Genomic DNA, 22,396 nt, shown 5'->3' on the forward strand with positions numbered 1-22,396 from the left:
GGTATACATATTCAGGTCTTCCAGTCTCTCCTCATACGTCTTCTGGCGCAAGCCTCCTATCATTTTCGTCGCCCTCCTCTGGACCACCTCAAGTCTTCTTACGTCCTTCGCCAGATACGGTCTCCAAAACTGAACACAATACTCCAAGTGAGGCCTTACCAATGACATGTACAGGGGCATCAACACCTTCTTCCTTCTATTGACTACGCCTCTCTTTATACAGACCAGCATCCTTCTGGCAGCAGCCACTGCCTTGTCACACTGTTTTTTCGCTTTTAGATCTTCGGACATTATCACCCCAAGGTCCCTCTCCCCATCCGTGCATATCAGCTTCTCTTCTCCCAGCATATACGGTTCCTTCCTATTATTAATCCCCAAATGCATTACTCTGCATTTCTTTGCATTGAATTTTAGTTGCCAGGCATTAGACCATTCCTCTAACTTTTGCAGATCCTTATTCATATTTTCCACTCCCTCTTCGGTGTCTACTCTGTTACAAATCTTGGTATCATCTGCAAAAAGGCACACTTTTCCTTCTAACCCTTCAGCAATGTCACTCACAAACATATTGAACAGGATTGGCCCCAGCACCGATCCCTGAGGGACTCCAGTACTCACCTTTCCTTCCTTCGAGCAACTTCCATTAACCACCACCCTCTGGCGTCTGTCCGACAGCCAGTTTCTGACCCAGTTCACCACTTTGGGTCCTAACTTCAGCCCTTCAAGAGGAACTGTATCAAAGACTTTGCTGAAATCCAAGTAAATTACGTCTAGCATATGTCCTCGATCCAGCTCTCTGGTCACCCAATCAAAAAATTCAATCAGGTTCGTTTGGCACGATTTACCTTTTGTAAAGCCATGTTGCCTCTGATCCTGTAACCCATTAGATTCAAGGAAGTACACTATCCTTTCAGCAAAACTTCCATTATTTTTCCAACAACTGAAGTGAGGCTCACCGGCCTGTAGTTTCCTGCTTCATCCCTGTGACCACTTTTATGAATAGGGACCACATCTGCTCTCCTCCAATCCCCAGGAATCACTCGCGTCTCCAGAGATTTGTTGAACAAGTCTTTAATAGGACTCGCCAGAACCTCTCTGAGCTCCCTTAGTATCCTGGGATGGATCCCGTCTGGTCCCATCGCTTTGTCCACCTTCAGTTTTTCAAGTTGCTCATAAACACCCTCCTCCATGAACGGCGCAGAATCTACTCCATTTTCTTGTGTAACTTTGCTAGACAATCTCGGTCCTTCTCCAGGATTTTCTTATGTGAACACAGAACAGAAGTATTTGTTTAGCACATTTGCTTTCTCCTCATCACTCTCCACATATTGGTTCCCAGCATCTTTTAGCCTAGCAATTCCATTTTTCATCTTCCTCCTTTCACTATTATATTTGAAAAAATTTTTGTCTTCCTTTTTTACATTTTTAGCCATTTGTTCTTCCGCCTGTGCTTTCGCCAGACATATCTCTCTCTTGGCTTCTTTTAGTTTCACCCTGTAGTCCTTTCTGCTCTCCTCTTCTTGGTTTTTTTTATATTTCATGAATGCCAACTCTTTCGCCTTTATTTTCTCAGCCACTCTACACCTTGAGTTCTCAAGCAAGGTCCTTGGCATCACTATCGACTCCTCCCTTTCCCTCAACGATCACCTGAATTCCCTGGCAAAATCTTGTTTTTTCAGCCTCCACATGCTGAGGAAAGTTAGATCCTATTTTCACCAAAAGCATTTCACCGTCCTTGTACAATCCATCATCCTATCCAAACTCGATTATTGTAACGCCATCTACTTAGGCCTAACGAAAAAAAAGTCTTCGCAGACTCCAGCTTATCCAGAACACTGCGGCTAAGCTGATTTTTGCTAAACGCAAATGTGACCACGTCTCCCCTCTGCTTACCAATCTTCACTGGCTCCCAGTACTTTCCAGAATTCATTTCAAATGTTCCTGCCTGGCTTTCAGGATCATTCACGGCATCCTTCCGCCCCTAATCCCTCTATCCTTCCTCGCCCCGACACCAACTACCACCAGGTCTGCCCACAGACATAAACTATCCTTCCCCTCTCTACACGGCATCCTCCACGCAGGTAAACTGGGTAGATCCCTCCTCTCCAAAATCACCGGCCTCTGGAACGACCTCACTGTCCCGCTGCGGAACCTGGACTCCCTCCAACTATTCCAAAAACAACTGAAAACCTGGCTCTTCTCTAGCATATAATAATCTCTTCTCCTGATTACATCCCCTCTTTTTATGCTTTGTAAACTCTTTCTCTTCTCTCTTCCCATATTTTTTAAACTCTGTAAACCGTGTCGAGCTCCACTTCAGTGGAGAAGATGCGGTATATAAACCTAAGGCTTAGTTTAGTTTAGTTTAGTTGGAGAACCATATTGGCTTCCTTTTTCTCTTGTTTTTATTGATTTTCTTCACATAAAGGTCCGTAGCCATTTTTATCGCTCCTTTCAGCTTAGACCACTGTCTTTCCACTTCTCTTATGTCCTCTCATCCTAACAGCTCTTTCTTCAGGTACTCGCCCATTGCATTAAAGTCCATATGTTTGAAATCTAGGACTTTAAGTATCGTGCGGCCGCTCTCCACTTTAGCCGTTATATCAAACCAGACCGTTTGATGATCGCTACTTCCCAGGTGAGCATCCACTCGAACATTAGAGATACTCTCTCCATTTGTGAGGACCAGATCCAATATCGCTTTTTCCCTTGTGGGTTCCGTCACCATTTGTCTGAGCAGAGCCTCTTGAAAGGCATCCACAATCTCCCTACTTCTTTCCGATTCTGCAGACGGAACATTCCAGTCCGCGTCCGGCAAGTTGAAATCTCCCAACAGCAGAACCTCCTCTTTCCTTCCAAACTTTTGGATATCCACAATCAGATCCTTATCAATTTGCTGCGATTGAGTTGGAGGTCTGTAGACTACACCCACATAGATAGAAGTTCCATCTTCTCTTTTCAGAGCAATCCATATCGCTTCTTCCTCTCTCCAGGTCCCTTACATTTCGGTCGCTTGGATATTGATCTTTAAATAGAGAGCTACTCTTCCACCGCTTTGACCATATCTGTCCTTCCTAAAAAGATTATATCCCGGTATGTTTTCATCCCATCCATGTGATTCACTGAGCCATGTCTCTTGTGATAGCAACAATATCTAGATCTGCCTCTAACATCAGGGCTTGCAGATCATGAACTTTGTTGCTTAGACTGCGAGCATTTGTGGTCATCGCTTTCCAGCTCTTTTTCAGCGATAATCTCCTTTTTCGTATGGATTTTTGTTTCGTTTCACTTTCCGTTGCAATACTAAGAAATGAGTTGCTGATATTGCTTATGTTGCAGTATTTACTACTATCTGGGTCAGATTCCTCCTACTACTGTATTCTTAAGTTTGTAATGGACTAGCATGGTCCCATGTGATGGAAAGAGATGGTCTGCACACATGATTGAACTGACTTAAAAAATTTGGTAGTTCAGTTCTGCTGAAAAGTTCCCATGCAGGGCTCTATCAAATGACATCTCCTGTGTAACTTAGACCCCTGAGGAAGACTCTCAACCTTAGTAAATTGGAAGAACGGTTATCCAAATGGCAGATGAAATTTAATGTGGATATAAATGCAAAGTTATGCACATTCGGAAGAATAATCCAAATCATAGTTACTGGATGCTAAGGTCCACCTTTGGATCAACACCCAAGAAAAAGATCTAGGTGTCATTGTAGACAATACGGTCCTGTTGCTGCTGCTTTGTGGCTGGAGGGAGGACAATTTTGGTTTTTTTTGCCTGTTGGGTGAGAGTTCTGGTTTCTTGAGTACTGGTTAATCGGGATTCTTCTGTATGCTTTTACAGAAAGGGTGGAAGATGTGTGGAATAGTCTCCTGGTAGAGGTGGTAGAGACAGACTGTGTCTGAATTCATGAAAGCATGGGATAGGCATGTGGGATCTTTTGGGGAGAGGAGGAGATAGTGGATGCTACAAATGGGCAGACGATAGTCCATTTGGCTTTTATTTTCCATTTTGTTTCTATGTTTCTAATAAATCCACAAACATACTAGTTCTCTCAGTGTAAGTCTATCACTGAACATATCAGATCAAAACATTTGTGTGTGATAAAGTGCATCAGAAGTTGTGTATTCAAAGTAGATTATGGGACTTTCTATTGGAAAATGCAGTACTTACCTTTAATTCCATATCTCACCGTGCAAATTTCAGTTGACCAATTTTCATGTGCATACTACATTTTTATAGAAAGTAAAAATTGTCCATAGTCATAGCATTTACAGTATATTGTGGAAGATTCATAAAATATATAAGTAAATGTGATAAATTTAGTACTTACCTGAAACAGTGCTGCCCAGAATCTTCATGCAGCCTCAGTTATGGCCGCAGGCATTCGCAACCTAAACAAAACCTGCACTCAACTTCCCCACTCCATCAACCTAGCAGCCTCCATGTGGCACTCCAACATCCAATCCTTCTATAACAGCTTCGCTCAGACAAAAACAACACGAATAACCTCCAACAAAACACCTGCTCCCTGATACACCAGTGACCTCCGATCCATAAAAAGATCACTGAGGAAAGCAGAAAGAAACTGGATCGAACACCCAAATTCAGAAACCAAAGCCCACTGGGAAAACACATCTGTCACCTACAAAGGTACCATCTTAGAAGCGAAGAAAGTCTACTACTCTCACATCCTGCAGATAGCCCTAGCTAGATCCAAACAACTATTTGCCCTCACAAACCAACTCTTCACCAACGCCCAAGGAAAAAGCCACAACAACCCAACAGAACTTGATAGTGAGACTCTCGAACTTCTTCCAGTCCAAAGTACAAACCATTCGCAATAATCTTGACACCAACACCAACCCCCCTCCAGCACACCCCAGCCTAACCCAAGTACCTCGTCCTCTACCACTCTCCCCCAACTTCATATGGCCACCCATTCTGAGGTTCTTGAAACCCTGAGAGAACTCAAGCCCTCCAGCACCATTCTCGACCCCTGCCCATCCAGCCTCCTACTGTCCACAGAAGACGCCATGGCAGAATCTATCCTCCCTATCATTAACTCCTCCATCTCCACAGGGACAGTACCTTTCAGCTGGAAGTCGGCTATTATCAAACCCACTCTCAAAAAACCCACCCTCGACCCTAACGAACCCAGCAACTACCGCCCAGTCTCCAACCTCCCATTTGTCTCCAAACTCCTAGAACTAATTGTGCTCTGCTGATTGCACCCTTTCATTGAAGAACAAGCTGCCCTGTCCCATGCTCAAACCGGCTTCCAAACAGGCCACAGCACAGAGTCAGTACTCCTGAATATCATCGATGACAGCTGGTCGATACTCGACAACGGCAGTGATGCCCTACTAGTCCTACTGGACCTCAGCGCTGCCTTTGACACTGTCGACCTCCGCCTCCTCATATCTAGATTCTGACCTTGGAATCAAGGAGTCTGCCCTCCAGTGGTTCACCTCCTTCCTTCACCAAAGAACCCAAACAGTCCTACTAGGGACAAATGTAACCCCATGCCTATCAAATACGGCATTCCCCAAGGCGCCCTTCTATCCCCCCCTCTTATTTAACCTCTACATCAGACCTGTCATTGATATAGCCCAGAAGTACAACGTTAAGATCCACTTCTACGCCAATGACATCCAGCTGCTCCTCCCACTAGGCGAAAACTGATCATCCCAATTTGCCAACCTCCAATACTGCCTCTCTGACATAAAAACCTGGATGACAACAAACTACAGCTGAACGCCTCCAAGACCGAACTTTTATGGATCAGAAAAAAAAGTACCAAATACACACGCCCAACACTATCATGGAACTCCACCTTACTAACTGCAGCAGATCAAGTATGCAGCCTAGGAGTAACATTAGACGGCCACCTGTCCCTGTCCACCCACATATCTCAAGTAGTCTCTACCTCCTTCTACTACCTCCGCCAACTGAGAAGGATTAAACCCTACATCTCCACACCCGACCTAGCCCAACTCCTCTATGCCTATGTCCTCTCCAGGATGGATTACTGCAACTCCCTATTTAATGGAGTAGCCAAAAAAAATCTCAAGCGCCTCCAGTGAGTACAAAATGCAGCAATCCGCCTCCTACACAACCTCAACTACCATGATCCCATCTCCCCAGCCCTCCGCGTTGAACACTGGCTTCCAATTAACCAACACTGCGCATTCAAGGCCCTGATAATAATGCATAAAATTATTTACGCCACCACCCCTACCTACATAAAATCCAAGCTAACCCTGTACATCCCCACCCGCCCCCTCCGCTCAGAAATGGAGAAACCCTTATGTATCCCCCCCAGGAAGGTCCCTCCTGTCAGAAACCGCCCACAAACGTTCCTACAGCCACTTCATCCCCCAACTCTGGAACCAACTCCCCCCACAAGTCAGACTACAGAACTCATTGATGACCTTCCAGAAAGCGGTAAAGACCTCTTCAACTAAAATTCAACCATAGTCTACGCCTCACCCCCCTTAAACCCCCTCCCCTCTACCCTCTCTTCTCCATTCTAAACTTCTACTTAAATTGCTGTATAGTCTACTTTTAACCTGTACTTAAATTACTGTATAGTCCTTGTATTTAAACTACTGTACTTAAATTACTGTATAGTCCTTGTATTTAAACTTTCGTATAGTCTTTGTATTGTCCAAATGTACTCCACTGTGAATGTTAGCTTGTAGCCCGTTCTGAGCTACTGGGAGGACGGGATAAAAATCTAAATAAATAAATAAATTTAAACTTGTGGAGTATATTTTCTTTGAGCTTCAAAAAGTTAAATGGAGAAGATTTTAGCATATGGAGACCATAATCACACTTTGTTTACCTGAATATTATTTTCAAATATACATTTTTGTTGACTTCTACAGGGTAGAGCACATGTGTCAAACACAAGGCCCGCGGGCCAAATCCGGCCCGCCAGGCCTTGCAGTGTGGCCCGCACCGCGCTGTCATCACTGCACGCCGCTGCGTTCCATCACAATGACGCGCGGTGACATAGGAGGCTTGTGATCTCGCCGGCCGTACTTGCTATCTATCTCCCCCCATCGACCGCCCCCCCCAAGAACCTCCGACCACCCCCCCAGCCGACTCGCGACCCCCCTGGCCGACCCCCACGACACCCCCACCCCCCTTCCTCGTACCATTCTGTAGTTGGCCGGACAGACGGGAGCCAAACCCGCCTGTCCGGCAGGCAGCCAACGACGGAATGAGGCCGGATTGGCCCATCCGTCTCAAAGCTCCGCCTACTGGTGGGGCCTAAGGCGCCTGGGCCAATCAGAATAGACCCGGGAGCCTTAGGTCCCACCAGTAGGCGGAGCTTTGAGACGGATGGGCCAATCCGGCCTCATTCCGTCGTTGGCTGCCTGCCGGACAGGCGGGTTTGGCTACGGTCTGTCCGGCCAACTACAGAAAGGTACGGGGAAGGGGGGTGGGGGTGTCGTGGGGGTCGGCCAGGGGGGTCGGAGGTTCTTGGGGGGGGCGGTCGATGGGGGGAGGGGGGTTTGCGTCGAGGGCAGGAGGGCCTGGGATCCCTCCTGCCCGTAATGTAGTGCGGGGTGGGGGTAGGGGGTCGCCGTGGTCAGGAGGGTTTGGGCTCCCTCCTGGCCCGAACAACTAGCGGGGGGGGGGGGGTCGCCAGGGCCAGGAGGACTTGGGCTCCCTCCTGGCCCGATATTGTCGGGGAGTTGGGGAATCGGCGGGGCAAGAGGGCTTGGGCTCCTTTTTGCCCCGATCGTGTCGGGGAGTCGGGGGGGCAAGAGGGCTTGAGCTCCCTCTTGCCCCGATCGCGTTGGGAGTCGGGGAGTTGGCGGTCCTTCGGGGTGGGGGTGCAGGTGCGTGCGAGCGGTCCTGCTTGGGGTGAATCGGACGTCGGGGGGGGGGAACTATGTAAAAAAAATACACAGCAGAAGCTGCCAGTTCCTGGCATAAAGTGTAGGCATAAAAATCGCAACAGAATCTGCTATCTGTACCCAGCCAGGCATTTATTGACTGACTTTTTCATTCTAACGCAGATTTCCAATAAACTACATCTTTTACTGCCAATATTGATCCCAAAATGTCCAGGAAAAGAAAAGTTGACGGTGAAGGCAGACAATTTAATGACAAATGGGAAAATGAATACATGTTTGTGCTTAGTGAGGGCAAACCAGTGTGTATATTGTGTTATGAGACAGTGTCGGTGATGAAAGAGTACAATATACGTCGTCATTTTGACACCAAACATAATGTTAAGTATGGCAAATATACTTTGGAAGAAAAGCATAAAATTGTTAAAGAACTAAAAGGCAAACTACAATCACAGCAGCAAATGTTTACAAAGGCTACAGCGAAAAATGATGCTGCAGTGAAAGCAAGCTTTATAGTGGCTGAAGAAATTGCCCGTACTTCAAGATGTTTTTCAGAGGGTGCCTTTTTGAAGCAATGCATGCTAAAAGTGTGTGAGAAAGTATGCCCAGACCAGATACAGAGTTTTCAAACTGTCAGTTTGTCAAGAAACACCATTGCAGACAGAGTTCAAGAACTCTCAGGAAATCTATCATCACAGCTGGCCGAACAGGCATTCAGTTATCTCGCTTTTTCACTTGCTATCGATGAAAGCACAGACAACACTGATACAGCGCAGCTGTCCATCTTTATACGTGCTACGAAGACCGACCTCTCTGTCACTGAGGAACTTTTGGATGTAGCTGCCATGCATGGGACGACGACTGGTAGAGATATATTTGAGGCTGTGGAGAAATCTATAAATAATTTTAAATTACCCTGGGAAAAGTTGGTGGGGCTAACTACCGATGGCGCACCTTCAATGTGCGGAGAAAAGAAAGGCTTGGTTGGACTAATGAAGGAAAGAATGCAAAAAAGTCACTGCCACACACCCTTGATTACTTATCATTGCATTATCCACCAAGAGGCTATGTGTGGAAAAGTTCTGGACATGAATGACATAATGACCACAGTCATTAAAACTATTAACTTTATAAGGGCACGTGGCCTGAATCATCGCCAGTTCCAGCAGTTTTTACAGGAGGTGGGTGCAGAGCATGGAGACGTGCCATACCACACAGAAGTAAGATGGCTGAGCAAGAGCGCAGTCCTCAAAAGATTTTTTGAGCTCAGAGAACAAATTGCTCTTTTCATGGAAAGTAAAGGAAAGCCCTTGCCTGAACTGTCGGATCCCGCCTGGCTATGTGATTTTGCTATGATGTGTGACATATGCGAGCATCTCGCCCAACTGAATCTGAAGCTGCAGAGACGCAAACAAGTCATCACGAAGATGTCTGACATGATCACAGCATTCCAGCGTAAGCTTCAACTATGGAAGTCCCAACTGGAACAGGACAATCTTGCCCACTTTCCCGTTTGTTTGAGTATCTCAACCACTATTTCTGGTACTTTTCCTTGCAGTCGGCTGGCTACCAAAGTTAGCCGTTTACTAAGTGAATTTGTGCGGCGCTTCTCTGACTTTAGAACACAGCACTCAGGCTTTGACATCTTTGCCAATCCTTTTACAGTTGATGTCAACAATGTGCCCCATCACCTTCAGATGGAGATAATCGAGCTTCAGTCTGACAGTGGCCTAAAATCAAGGTTTCAGGATGTTGAAATTGAGGACTTCTACCCTCTACTGCCCCCTGACTCAATGCCAGAGCTCCGACTTCATGCTACCCGTATTCTATCCATGTTCGGGAGCACCTATCTTTGTGAACAGATGTTTTCAATAATGAATCTGAACAAAAACAAGCACAGATCACGCATTACCGATGACAACCTCCATGCTGTTTTGCGGGTTGCTACAGCCCAAGAAATAAAACCGAACATTGACTCATTGATACGGGGAAAACGGTGTCAGACATCTAGCCAGAAAACAAAAAATGAGCATTTTAGGTACATTCCAAAATTACTGTTTTGCTTGATACCAATATTACTGTTTTGCTTGATAGCATGTGAGTTGGTTAACAGCACTGTTAAGGAAAAGATTGTTCCACTCATTTTAAATTCACATTTCTGGTTAACATTGTCAGTTTATGACTGTTCAGTAAACCATTCGGCCCGCGATTTAGGCTGGATTTTAGATTTTGGCCCCTTCTCTGATTGAGTTCGACACCCCTGGGGTAGAGTGTGATGCAGTGGTTAAAGCTACAGTCTCAGCACCCTGAGATTGTGGGTTCAAACCCATGCTGCTCCTTGTGATCCTGGGCAAGTCACTTAGTTCCCCCAAGTACATTAAATAGATTATGAGCCTGCTGGGCAGACAGAAAATTCTTGAGTACCTAAATAAATTCAGGTAAACCATTCTGAGCTCTCTTATGAGGATGTGGCACTTTGGCTCAAATAAATGAGGATGTGGTAAGCCATCCTAAGATGGACAGTGTAAAAGGTATTTGGTTGATAGATGCAAGCATAACCCCCCCCCCCCCAAAAAAAAAAACAAAAAAAAAACAGGTAAAGAATTAAAAAGACTTCTGAATAGACTTCAAATTCCTGCCTTGGGTTCTCTGGCCAAATGGACTGCCTTCTTGTGAGCTACGGAGATAGACCTCAGAGTACTGCCTTTCACAGCTTTGTGTTTAAACCTTCCCTAGGTGCTCTTAACAATCATTTAGGTAAATAAAGTTTTACTTATTTAATGTTTTTATGAATGAATGAATGTATGAATGAAACTTGGGATCCCAAGAAATGAAAAGTGACACTTGCATGAGTGAATTGTGCATAATATTTAAAAGGAGTAAAGATGAGACTATGTATAACTTTAAAACTGGTATGTGGAAGAAATTAGCAGTTTGAGCTATCTGACCCTTAGCTTTTCTCTGTGTTCCTTTTACTGATAGGGGGCCTCTGAACATGTTTATTTTGATTATCTTTTGGACCATTTGCCATGGAGGCTATCTGGAATGTGGAGGGGTTGGACTGTATAATTTATCTTTCTATCTTTGAGGTCTGCTTTGTTTTAACCTAACCTTGGATCTCAAGCTACATTTTAATGTAAACACAGCAAGGAATGCAGGTGGCCCTTTGTCCATGGGACAGAGAAGAACTTTGATTTTATCTAGTTTACACCTAAGGTTTTTTTTTTTTTTTCTTTCTTTCTGTAATAGTATTTCTGTTTAAAGTATGTTTTATACTTCTTTACGGCCTCTTTTACAAAGCCAGAGTAGCGGCTGCTCTGCGCTAATGGCCCCGAAGCCCATAGAGAATTAAAGGGCTTCGGGGCTGTTTTTGCGCGGCAGCCGCTAGCACAGCTTTGTAAAAGAGGCTGTTGGTAAACAATAGGCAGAATGGTAAAGGCAAATTAGCTTGCATTATAATCCAACATTAAAGTTAGAAAGACATGCTGATCCATGAAAGATATTTTCATATCTTTCTATTGTCTATCTTCAATAATGCATACTTCCTGGAATCCTTTGAAAATGAGGATCTTTTGCTAGCCTATAAAAAAGGTACTGGTTAAGGATAAGATATATTCTTTCTAACAACAAGTTGTGCATTCCTTTGATAAACTGGTAGTTTTATTACACTAAGATAGTGGTGCTATAGAGTTTTCATTGTAAGAATACATATCATATGATTTTGTATAATTCTAAATACATATTTAAAATATTTTAGAAATTGTTATAACAGAAATATATTTAACTTCTATACTTTGTAAATTTTCTTTAAGCCTGTTATCTTTTAAAACCTAAGGAATTTTCTTTGAAATAATCCCACCTTCTAAGGAGATGAGCTAATTAAGGATTGGAGCTAGAATTGATGATCTGTTACAATTATATAAGCAACAACACAACCCTGATTCTGTGGAGATCTTTCTCCACACATATAGACAAATTGTCTCATGTGTTGATCTCCCTCATACAAAGAATAATTATGTATATGTTTTATTGTCATGTCTGGCTCGATTATATTCCTGTTCTGGGCTCCTTTGGGAAGACGGGCTAAATAATTGAATAATAAATAAATAAATAAATATAGGGGGGGTCTTTTACTAAGGTGCGCTAGCTGATTTAGCGGCCGCAATCCAGTCGTGTTTTCAGGATTTCATTGTATGCTAATAGATCTCATGCATATTCATTGGGGAAATCCTGAAAACACGACTGGATTGTGGCCCTCGAGGAGGGACTTTGACACCCCTGGGCTAGCTCGTCTTAGTAAAAGACCCCCCAAATTAATTGAAATTCTAATTTTAAACCTCAAGTTTAATTTTGATATAAATTGAATAAATATTATTTATCCCAGGACAAGCAGGCATGATATTCTCACATGAGGGTGACGTCATCTACGGAGCCCCAGCGCGGACAGCTTTTCAAGCAAACTTGATTGAAGTTTCAAGTTTGCTATGCTGCACCACGCATGTGCATGCCTTCTTGCCCACTAGAGGGCGCATCCCCACCTCGTGGTCCTCAGTTCTGTTTCTTCCGCGGAGCCAGAAGCCCTGTGTGTTTTTTAGCTCCGTGCTAGTGCCTTCTGTCACCGCGGCTGAGTTTATTTTTCCTTAGTCGCTGTGTTTTTCTTTTGTTTCCCTTCTTTTGCGATCGTGATATTCGTCAAAAAAAAAAAAAAGTTTTACTTTCGGCTCCGGGGGCTCCCGGGAGCCGCGGCCGCGGAACCTCGTTCGTTCCCGGCCGGTTTTTGCTTCATGTCACGCCCTTTGACGGGCTTTAAAAAGTGCACCCGGTGTGCTCGGTTACTTTCGTTTACCGATCCCCACCGGTGGTGCTTACTTTGTCTGGGTCCCGATCACCCGACTGATTGCACTCGCTGCTCTACATTTCAACCTAGAGCTCTCCGCCGCCGTCGTACTCGCATGGCGGAGCTCTTTGCTGTGGACCCCGCGGCGGGGAAGGCCTCGACGTCGGCTTCGGCCCCGGCCTTGACCTCGGCCTCGACTCCCTCAACCTCACCGAGGCTGCCTTCCTCGTCAAAGCCTGCGTCCACTTCGACGAAACCTGCCCAGGGTAAGTCCTCACTTCCTTCCTCAGCTCCAGGTTCTGCGAAGAAGCCATCCTGGGCTCCTTGACGGGGGCGGGTGGGTCTTCCTCGGCCCCGCCCCGCGTGTCGAAGTCGGGTGCTCCGCGGGAATACTCGAGACCGAGGTCGCCCTCGAGGGAGCACCCGCCGGCCCCGGACTTACCATCCATGATGGCCGTTCCTGTTTTTCAGGATTTGCTCTGGGCGCTGATTGCCTCGGAGCTGTCCGGCGCCTTGGCGCACCTCCAACCTTCGGCCTCGGCGACCTCGGCCTCGGTGGCCTCGGCCCCGGTACTGGTACCGGCCTCGACTCCGACCTCGGTAGTAGACCAGCCTGAGCACAGTGTGCGGCCTCGAGAAAGGGTGCGCAGGGTGCGTCGGATTTCCTCGTCCTCTTCTTCGTCGAGGTCTTCCCGGGGTTTTTCGCCCTCGGGTCGGCCTCGGGCGAAGTGTCGACCGAGGAAGCCCAAGCGACCTCGCGGGTCTCCTCTTCGACGTGGTCGCTCCTCGCCGGGCCAGGGAGCGGAAACCCTGCGCGTCTCGGAGCTACGCCTAGATAATCCGAGGCTTTTCCGTTCCTCCGAGGGAGGGCTATCGAGGGACGCCTCACCACGGAGGAGGGAGATTGCCTCGGCTCCTCGTACCCCGGGTACTTCTCAAAGGGGGTTCTCGGGGCATCGTCGGTCTCCGACCCCAACGAAGTCGTTTGGGGTGGCCTCTTGGGGGTCGGAGTCTGGAGGGGGTCGGGAGCCCAGGTACTCCCGCGAGGCTTCCCCTTCCTTTATGGCAACGCGGACCTCGCGCTCCCCTTCTCCGCCTTCAAAGCCCTTGTCCTTCTCCAAGTTTGTTCTGGACATGGGAAGGGCTTTAGACCTAGATCTTTTGTCAGGATCTCAATACACCAAGGAGTTTCTGGAGGAACAAGATCTGCCATCTCCTCCACGCGAATCTCCGCGTCTGCCTCTGAATAAGGTTCTTCACCAGACGTTTCTGCGGAACTTGGACTCCCCTCTGACGGTCACGACGGTGCCTTCCAAAATGGAGTCAAAGTACCGCACAGTCCCATGTAAGGGCTTCGAGAAAGCGCAGTTATCTCATCAGTCCTTACTGGTGGAGTCGGCTTTAAAGAAATCGCAGCCATCTCGGGTCTCTGCAGCGGTCCCGCCCGGGCGGGAGGGGCGGACCCTGGACAAGTTGGTCGCCGCCTCTACCACAATTCGATGATGGCCAACAGGGTCCTCAATTATGCTTTCACCTTCTCCTCTTACTTACGACATATGGTGAAGGCGATGCCCTGTTACCATGGGGTCATGCTGGATTCCCATAAGGGGGACTTTGGCAGGTTTATGGACAACTTATCTCAACTGCGTCTGTATCTTTTCCATGCCGTTTACGACGCCTTTGAGTTGTCCTCCCGGGTTTCTGCCTTCGCGGTAGCTATGCGCCGTCTCTCATGGCTCCGCACGGTAGATATGGACCCGAATTTGCAGGAGCGCCTGGCCAACCTGCCATGCATGGGCTCTGAGTTGTTCGATGAGTCCCAAACGCCTATCTGAACATGAGCGCTCCACCGCCTCCTTGGTTCGCCCCAAACCCCGGGTGGTGGCTCCCAAGCCGTACAGACCTCCGCCGCGGCGTTATCCGCAGAAGTCTACACCGGCGTTCTCCAGACCTCCGCCTCGGCATCCCCCTCAGCAGAGCAGGGCGGCCCATCAGAAGCCTCAGGCGCAGGGGGCTTCTAAGCCGGCGCCGTCTTTTTGACGTGCTGAGCAGATGGGGGCGGGCCCCCTCCGCGCTTTCGCCGACACCGCTTCCCATCGGGGGACGGTTACGGGCCTTTCATCCGACTTGGGTTCAGATCACTTCGGACGCATGGGTACTCCGTGTCATATCGGAGGGCTACTCACTAAACTTCTTGACTGCGCCGCCGGAAAATCCGCCAGGCGCGTCTATTTCCAACCGAACCCAGCTTCCTCTCCTCTCGGAAGCCAGAGCCTTGTTGAGCCTTCGGGCGGTGGAGCCGGTACCCCCCTCACAACGGGGACGGGGGTTTTACTCCCGTTACTTTTTGGTTCCAAAGAAGACCGGGGACTTACGTCCCATTTTGGACCTCCGGAAGCTCAACAAGTTCCTGGTCCGGGAGAAGTTCCGTATGTTGTCGCTTCCGGTCCTGTACCCTCTGTTGGAGGAAGGGGACTGGATGTGCTCCCTGGACTTGAAGGAAGCATATACTCACATTCCAGTGCATCCCGCCTTCCGCAAGTTCTTATGGTTCCAGGTGGGGGAGTTGCACCTTCAGTATCGGGTCCTCCCTTTCGGGCTGGCGTCGTCTCCTCGAGTCTTCACGAAGTGTATGGTGGTAGTCGCGGCTGCCCTGAGATCTCAGGGGCTACAGGTCTTTCCCTACCTGGACGATTGGCTGATCAAGGCATCATCCAGGGAGGGGGTTATCTCAGCGACCCAACAGACTATCATCTTCCTTCAACGTCTGGGGTTCGAAGTGAACTTTCCCAAATCTCAGCTGTGCCCTGCTCAATCCCTTCAGTTTATCGGGGCCGTGCTGGACACGGTTCGCCTTCGTGCGTTCCTCCCCCCTCCGAGGTTGGAGGCTCTGCTTCGACTGTGCCGTCAGATTTCGCTGCAGCGCTCTGTCTCAGCGCACCGTCTGATGATTCTACTGGGCCACATGGCGTCGACGGTTCATGTCACACCGTTTGCCCGATTGCACCTGAGGCTCCCTCAGTGAACCTTGGCCTCACAGTGGCTTCAAGATCGGGACCCGCTCTCCTTGCCTGTAACAGTGACTCCTTCCTTGAGACGCTCGCTCCGTTGGTGGACCAACTCTTCCAATCTTTCCGGGGGTTTGCTCTTTCTCGTCCCTCCATATCGCAAGGTCCTGACCATGGACTCTTCGGAGTACGCGTGGGGGGCTCATCTCGACGGTCTGCGGACTCGAGGTCTATGGTCAGCGGAGGACCGTCTTTGTCACATCAATGTGTTGGAGCTTCGTGCCATTTTTCTGGCCGCTCGAGCGTTCTGCCACCTGCTGCACGATCAGGTAGTCCTCGTGCGGACGGACAACCAAGTGGCAATGTACTATGTGAACAAGCAAGGGGGGACGGGCTCTTGGTCCCTGTGCCGGGAAGCCCTGCGCCTCTGGGAATGGGCGGTCTCCCAGAACATCTTCCTGCGGGCGGTTTATATTCAGGGAGAGAAGAATTGTCTGGCCGACAAACTCAGTCGTCTTCTCCAGCCGCACGAGTGGTCACTAAACTCCCGAGTTCTGCACGAGGTCTTCGACCGCTGGGAGACTCCTCAGGTGGATCTGTTTGCCTCCCCGGAGACTCACAAACTGCCCCTCTATTGTTCTCGGATGTACTCCCCGGACCGTCTCAAGGCCGATGCCTTTCTTCTCGACTGGGGAGGGAGGTTCCTTTATGCATTTCCTCCTTTCCCTCTGATCTTGAGGACGTTGGTTCATCTCAAGTCGTCCAGAGCCACTATGATTCTCATTGCGCCTCGTTGGCCTCGTCAGCACTGGTTCTCCCTGCTCCTTCAACTCAGTGTCAGGGAGCCTCTGCTTCTGCCTGTTTTTCCCTCTCTGCTGTCTCAGAGTCAGGGTTCGCTGTTGCATCCCAATCTTCAGTCCTTACATCTGACGGCCTGGTTCCTTTCCCCTTGACTTCGGTTTCTGTTTCTCAGTCGGTCAGGGAGGTGTTGGAAGCCTCGCGCAAGATCTCGACTCGGCTTTGTTATTCCCAGAAGTGGACCAGATTTTCATCCTGGTGTTCCTCGCACCATCTGGATCCGAGTTCGGTTCCGGTGTCTTCGGTTCTGGAATATTTGTTGCATTTGTCCAAGTCTGGGCTGAAGACGACTTCCATTCGAGTGCATCTTAGTGCTATTGCTGCCTTCCATCGGCATCTTGAGGGTCGGTCTCTCTCTCTTCATCCTCTGGTGACTCGTTTCATGCGGGGTCTGGTGAATGTTCATCCCCCTCTGAAACCTCCTCCTGTAGTTTGGGATCTCAATGTGGTTTTGGCTCAGTTGATGAAGCCTCCTTTTGAGCCTATTGACAAATCTCATCTTAAGTTTCTCACTTGGAAGGTGATTTTTCTGATTGCACTCACCTCAGCTAGGCGAGTTAGTGAGTTGCAGGCTTTGGTTGCGGACCCACCTTTTACTGTGTTCCATCATGACAAGGTGGTTCTTCGCACCCATCCTAAATTTTTGCCGAAGGTTGTGTCTGATTTCCACCTCAATCAGTCAATTGTTCTTCCGGTGTTCTTTCCGAAGCCCCACTCGCATCCTGGCGAGGTGGCGCTTCACACGCTTGACTGTAAGAGGGCGTTGGCTTTTTATCTTCAACGCACTCAATCTCATCGGAAGGTTCCTCAATTATTTTTGTCCTTCGACCCTAATCGGTTAGGACGTCCGGTTTCCAAGCGCACCTTGTCTAACTGGTTGGCTGCTTGTATTTCCTTTTGCTACGCTCCGGCTGGTCTCGCGCTGCATGGTCGGGTCACAGGACATAAGGTCCGAGCAATGGCAGCTTCTGTTGCTTTCCTCCGGTCTACTCCAGTGGAGGACATCTGCAAGGCTGCCACTTGGTCTTCGGTTCATACTTTCACCTCCCATTACTGTCTGGATACGTTGTCCAGAAGCGACGGCCGGTTTGGCCAGTCGGTTTTGCGTAACCTGTTTTCCTAATTTGCCATCCTCCCACCTGCCCTTTTTTGGTTGGCTTGGAGGTCACCCACATGTGAGAATATCATGCCTGCTTGTCCTGGGATAAAGCACAGTTACTTACCGTAACAGGTGTTATCCAGGGACAGCAGGCATATATTCTCACAACCCGCCCTCCTCCCCGGAGATGGCTTCTTTGCTGGCTATGGAACTGAGGACCACGAGGTGGGGATGCGCCCTCTAGTGGGCAAGAAGGCATGCACATGCGTGGTGCAGCATAGCAAACTTGAAACTTCAATCAAGTTTGCTTGAAAAGCTGTCCGCGCTGGGGCTCCGTAGATGACGTCACCCTCATGTGAGAATATATGCCTGCTGTCCCTGGATAACACCTGTTACGGTAAGTAACTGTGCTTTTTATGAAAATGCATATCTTTGTGTGAGCTATTGGCGTCAAAAGATACCCCATGTTGAGCCGAGATGCAGTAATCATGCTCACCTAAATAAATAAATATAGGTAAGAGTGTAAGATGCTTCTGGTCATTTTTAGGGATTCTCTGTAATTGAAAATATTAGATTCATTACATTTGGTCATTACTTCACAAAAATATAATTGGTGATTTGCTATATTTTAAATGTATTATATTTGATCTCATCTCAGTACAGAAATTATGGGATGCAGCTAATTTGGTTTTTAGTAAAATATCAAGACATGATGATAGGAAGGGAGAGGTTTTCCACCTCATTGAAAAATCATTTGTAATATGATAAAACAGTACTGTATACATAATACAGTTGTTTTGGAGTTCTTTCTTTCATTGTTTATATTTACCGAGATTTCCATGTTTCTCTTTGTAGTGATGGGTCAGGAAGCTGGCAAGTCTGCTTGGCCCAAACCAGCAGGAGGCTATCAGACAATCACAGGGCGGAGATATGGAAGAAGACATGCTTTTGTCAGCTTTCGGCCTACATCAAATCAGGATAGAATACCAAGTCAGTACAATCAAGGATGTAAAGGGCTAGAGTTTGCAAATGTTGACAAAACTCTCTTGTGTGTTTATGTATTTAGTATTTTACTGAAATTATCCTCTGCATTTTCACTTTTGGTATGTATAAAAGATCCCAAAAATAGGTAAGCATTGAGTTTCTGGAATTATGTTTCTGTTACATATACACAGGAGTCCATGTTATAGCTGTTGATTCTCATTAGCCACGGATCTGCAGATGAGTGTCACTTTAACTCCTCTCCTTCTGCAGTGGAGAACAGTGCCCTCTTCAGTTTTTTCTTCTGCAAGCAAAATCGGAAGTTGTGTTCTGCTCTTCTTCTTTTTATTATTTTCGGCTATTTTTCCATCGTTTTTTTTTTTTTTTGTTTTTTTTAGTTTCTTCATGGCTTTGGTGCTCGGAGGTCCCCTTCTTGGGTTTTCTCTGCCATAGAAAGGACACAATCCCAGTGGGTGGACTGCTGCTCCCAGGCCAATCTCTTCAGAATACCTGTGAAGCCAGATTCTTGGTGTTCCTTAGGAGTTCAGAGTCCATTCCCCCTGGGAGCTGCTTGCCTGCTGATTCATCAGAGGTTTGAGCATAGGTTGTGTGGCCCCGGGTATTGGGGAGCTGGCTGTATAGTTCCCCCCACCGTCGCTTCATGCATTTTTTTCAGGGGTGAATTGTCTGTGGCCAAGATCTTTGGACTGGCAGCCAGAAGATCTTCATTGACGGTTGAGTTCCTGACAATCTCTGAGGAAGAAATCCTTTCCCTGCAGGCAGGCTGCTACAAACTGATAGGCATCAGAAGTCACAGTGAGTAATCCCATTATTCTCTATGGGGAAAATCGTGGTGGTTTTTTTTTATTTGGCCCCCAACAATCCGTTTTTGGTGCAAATTTTCTGGCAGTGGTCATCTTGGGTTTTTAAAAAAAAAAAAATATCATTTTTATTAAAGAGGCTACAAGAGAAACAAGCAAGGTACAATAAAGATATATACAAACAGAAGCAGCAGTTGAAAAAAATGCAATAACCTTCAACAAGAACATGTAGGGCACCAGCAATACAGATAACAGATAACAAAAGACCAAAGAGATTTTTAGCAATCTTTTTTAAAAATTTCTTTTTCCCTGCCTCAAAACCACTTGTTTTGCCCAGAGATCACTTCGCATGGATGACCCAGGCCATTTTAACCCCAAATCCTGTTTTTTGTGCAGATTTACCAGTTGAGAAGCAGCCATGTTCCATGTGCTGCGGGGCATGGAGGAAGGGGTGGGAGCTTTAGGCTCAGGCCCTTTTGAGTCCTTCACGGTCTTGAAACCCCAAAATCCTGGAAGATCCAGCCTACGGGGAAGAGATCCTGCTCAGAAGGCATGAGTAGCAAAAGAGCGAAACTCAAGCACATGGTGGTGGGCAGAACTTCAGTTTTCTAGTCTGGGGCTGTACAAAGAGCTTCGGGGCCACCGATGCACAGCTTTTCCGATTTTTGTCAGCCTTTTATGAAGACCTGGGAAGTGCTGCGCTGCCTACGGGCGCGCTGGCTCTGTCTCAGGGAGATCCTTCTCCCAAGCAGGCGTCTCCGCCTCATATCACATCAGCTCCTAGTAGAACTGGGATGATTGAAAGTCTCTTTCCATGCCCTTATTGTCAAATGGCTCTTCTGCATTTGTGGATGATTTGGGATCCCTGATGGGGTCAGGAGGCAGGAGTGGCGGCAGATCACTGTGATGATCCCTCAGTGCACCACCTTTTTAAATCGGCTTCCATTTCACTTGTCATTTCTGAAACCCTTTACATTTCTCCCTCCGTATTCGCGTTGATAAGGGAATAGCAAGACAGTGAATACAGAAAAACTGCGAATAACTTTTCGTATGTTATTCATGGGTTTCTTTTAAAAACCATAGCGAATAACAAAAAAGACGAGATTCGCAATTTAAGTTAAAAACATTTGTTGCCACTTTTGATTGACACAGTGCTGTACATTAAACATGGGTGAACCAGTACTGTATAGAGTACTGTACACTAATTATCTCTTACTCAGTCGGTGTCTTCCTCCTCATTGTCCAGTACATGTACTGCATGCAGTGCAGGAAGAGGAGAAAAAGAGGATAAGTGAGCACCAGATCTCTCCTCGGGCAGTGGAAGTGGATCTTCAGTATGCGGTATAGGTGTAGGAGGAAGACGAGACAAGGAGGATGCTTCCTCATGGGTGGACGAGGTGGATGAAGAGGCAGTGACTTTAGGTATCTTTTGGAAATACATTGTGATTTCAACGTTTGGGCTTTTGTCCATCGCATACTGAGGAGTAGTGGCTCGTGGCCAGTAGGGGATGATGTCTATGGGACGGTAATGGAATGGACGTCAAGACATGATAGTGCAGTATTTTTGTGGAATGTTTCTACAAAAGTGCTGGGTTTTCGTATGATTCTGGGTAATTCTAGTTAGATACAAGCATATGTGTTAGTTAAGGCCACACCCAATAGAAGCGTACGAAAAATTGGTGAATAAAAATCTGAATATGGATGTAGCCAAGGCCAGAAAAACACACTACAGATTAATATTAAGGGAAAGCATAATAATATTCTTTTATGTACTTTGCTATTAAGCTAGATCATGGAGGAAATCAGGATATACATGGACTCCATTTTGTTCTCTGTCTTTCTGTATCTTCTGTTTGGTTTTACTCCATTTTGTGTTCAGCCTATATCCCAAGTCTTTGTTTAGTTTCCCGCTTCTAGCATTGTGGTTCTAATTGATACCAGATGTGCCTTAGGCTGGGTAGGAAGAGCATATTAGATTACGTATCCCAAACTGAGATATAACAGGTATTAAATATGAATGAAATACATAGTATGAATGAAATTATGAATGAATGGAGGGGCCCCTGAATGTAATATGTGGTGATATAAATGGTTTATAAAAAGAACACTAATGAAAAATCCTGAACACAGCATCTGGTTAAGTTAGAATCAGAGACACTGCAACAGTCTCTAACATAGGAAGGCTTCTGTGTGAGGATCAATGAAATTTGAAGCTGTCAGCTCAGGGAGAGGGGAAAACAGCCCCTCCTCCTTTTCCTCTAAGGCTGACCAGTTTCCAACACTTTTTTAGGTGTAACATGAAACTGTTAGTTGTTCAAAGCAGGCTGAGAATATTTCAGCACCCTTTTAACAAATGCAGATTCTCTTGAATATTGGATATGTTATAAAATGTTAATGTATATTCAGAAATGAATGTAAACAAAACAAATATGATTTCTGAAACTTTTAAACATGAATGTAAACAAAACAAATATGATTTCTGAAACTTTTAAACATGTAAAGGAATTTTCTTTGTCTAACTTTAAATACCACCTCTGTTTTTGATTGGCCTACAGCCAATGATGTCATACTGAACTAAAGGTATATAATGGGGAGCTTCGAAGTATCGAGTTGAGTTCGTTATCAGAAGGCCAGCATTTTGGCAACTATAACGACCTCCCGCTAACGCAACTAGCCTTTTGATGTCCATGATAGAAAAATAAAAGCAATAAAATTAAATATTTTGGTGAACCTCGTGTTATGCGTCATTTCCATGTTTTTGTTATTTTTCACACCTTGAGTGAAAGCTAGCAGCTTAATTGGCAGCTGCAGCTTTATGAGTGAGCTGGTGTCTCATGGTCCATGCTCAATACCAGGGCTGTGGAGTCGGTAGATAAATGTTCCAACTCCTCAGTTTTTTGTACTTCTGATTCCGACTCCGA

At 46.7% G+C, this 22,396-nt stretch overlaps 1 protein-coding gene across 5 annotated transcripts in view; it reads left to right on the forward strand.

Annotated features, from left to right (window-relative positions):
* PJA2 (praja ring finger ubiquitin ligase 2) overlaps window positions 1-22,396 on the forward strand; it is a 162,632-nt gene that overhangs the window by 46,341 nt on the left and 93,895 nt on the right. For all 5 annotated transcript variants that reach the window (XM_033929140.1, XM_033929143.1, XM_033929141.1 and 2 more), the window contains one exon: window positions 18,529-18,663. In XM_033929140.1, the coding sequence (XP_033785031.1) occupies window positions 18,531-18,663 (133 nt within the window). In that variant the 5' untranslated portion in view covers window positions 18,529-18,530. The remainder of the gene's footprint in view (window positions 1-18,528; window positions 18,664-22,396) is intronic.

This window comes from Geotrypetes seraphini, chromosome 1 (assembly GCF_902459505.1).
Source record: "Geotrypetes seraphini chromosome 1, aGeoSer1.1, whole genome shotgun sequence".
In the NCBI taxonomy this organism is placed as follows: Eukaryota; Metazoa; Chordata; class Amphibia; order Gymnophiona; family Dermophiidae; genus Geotrypetes; species Geotrypetes seraphini.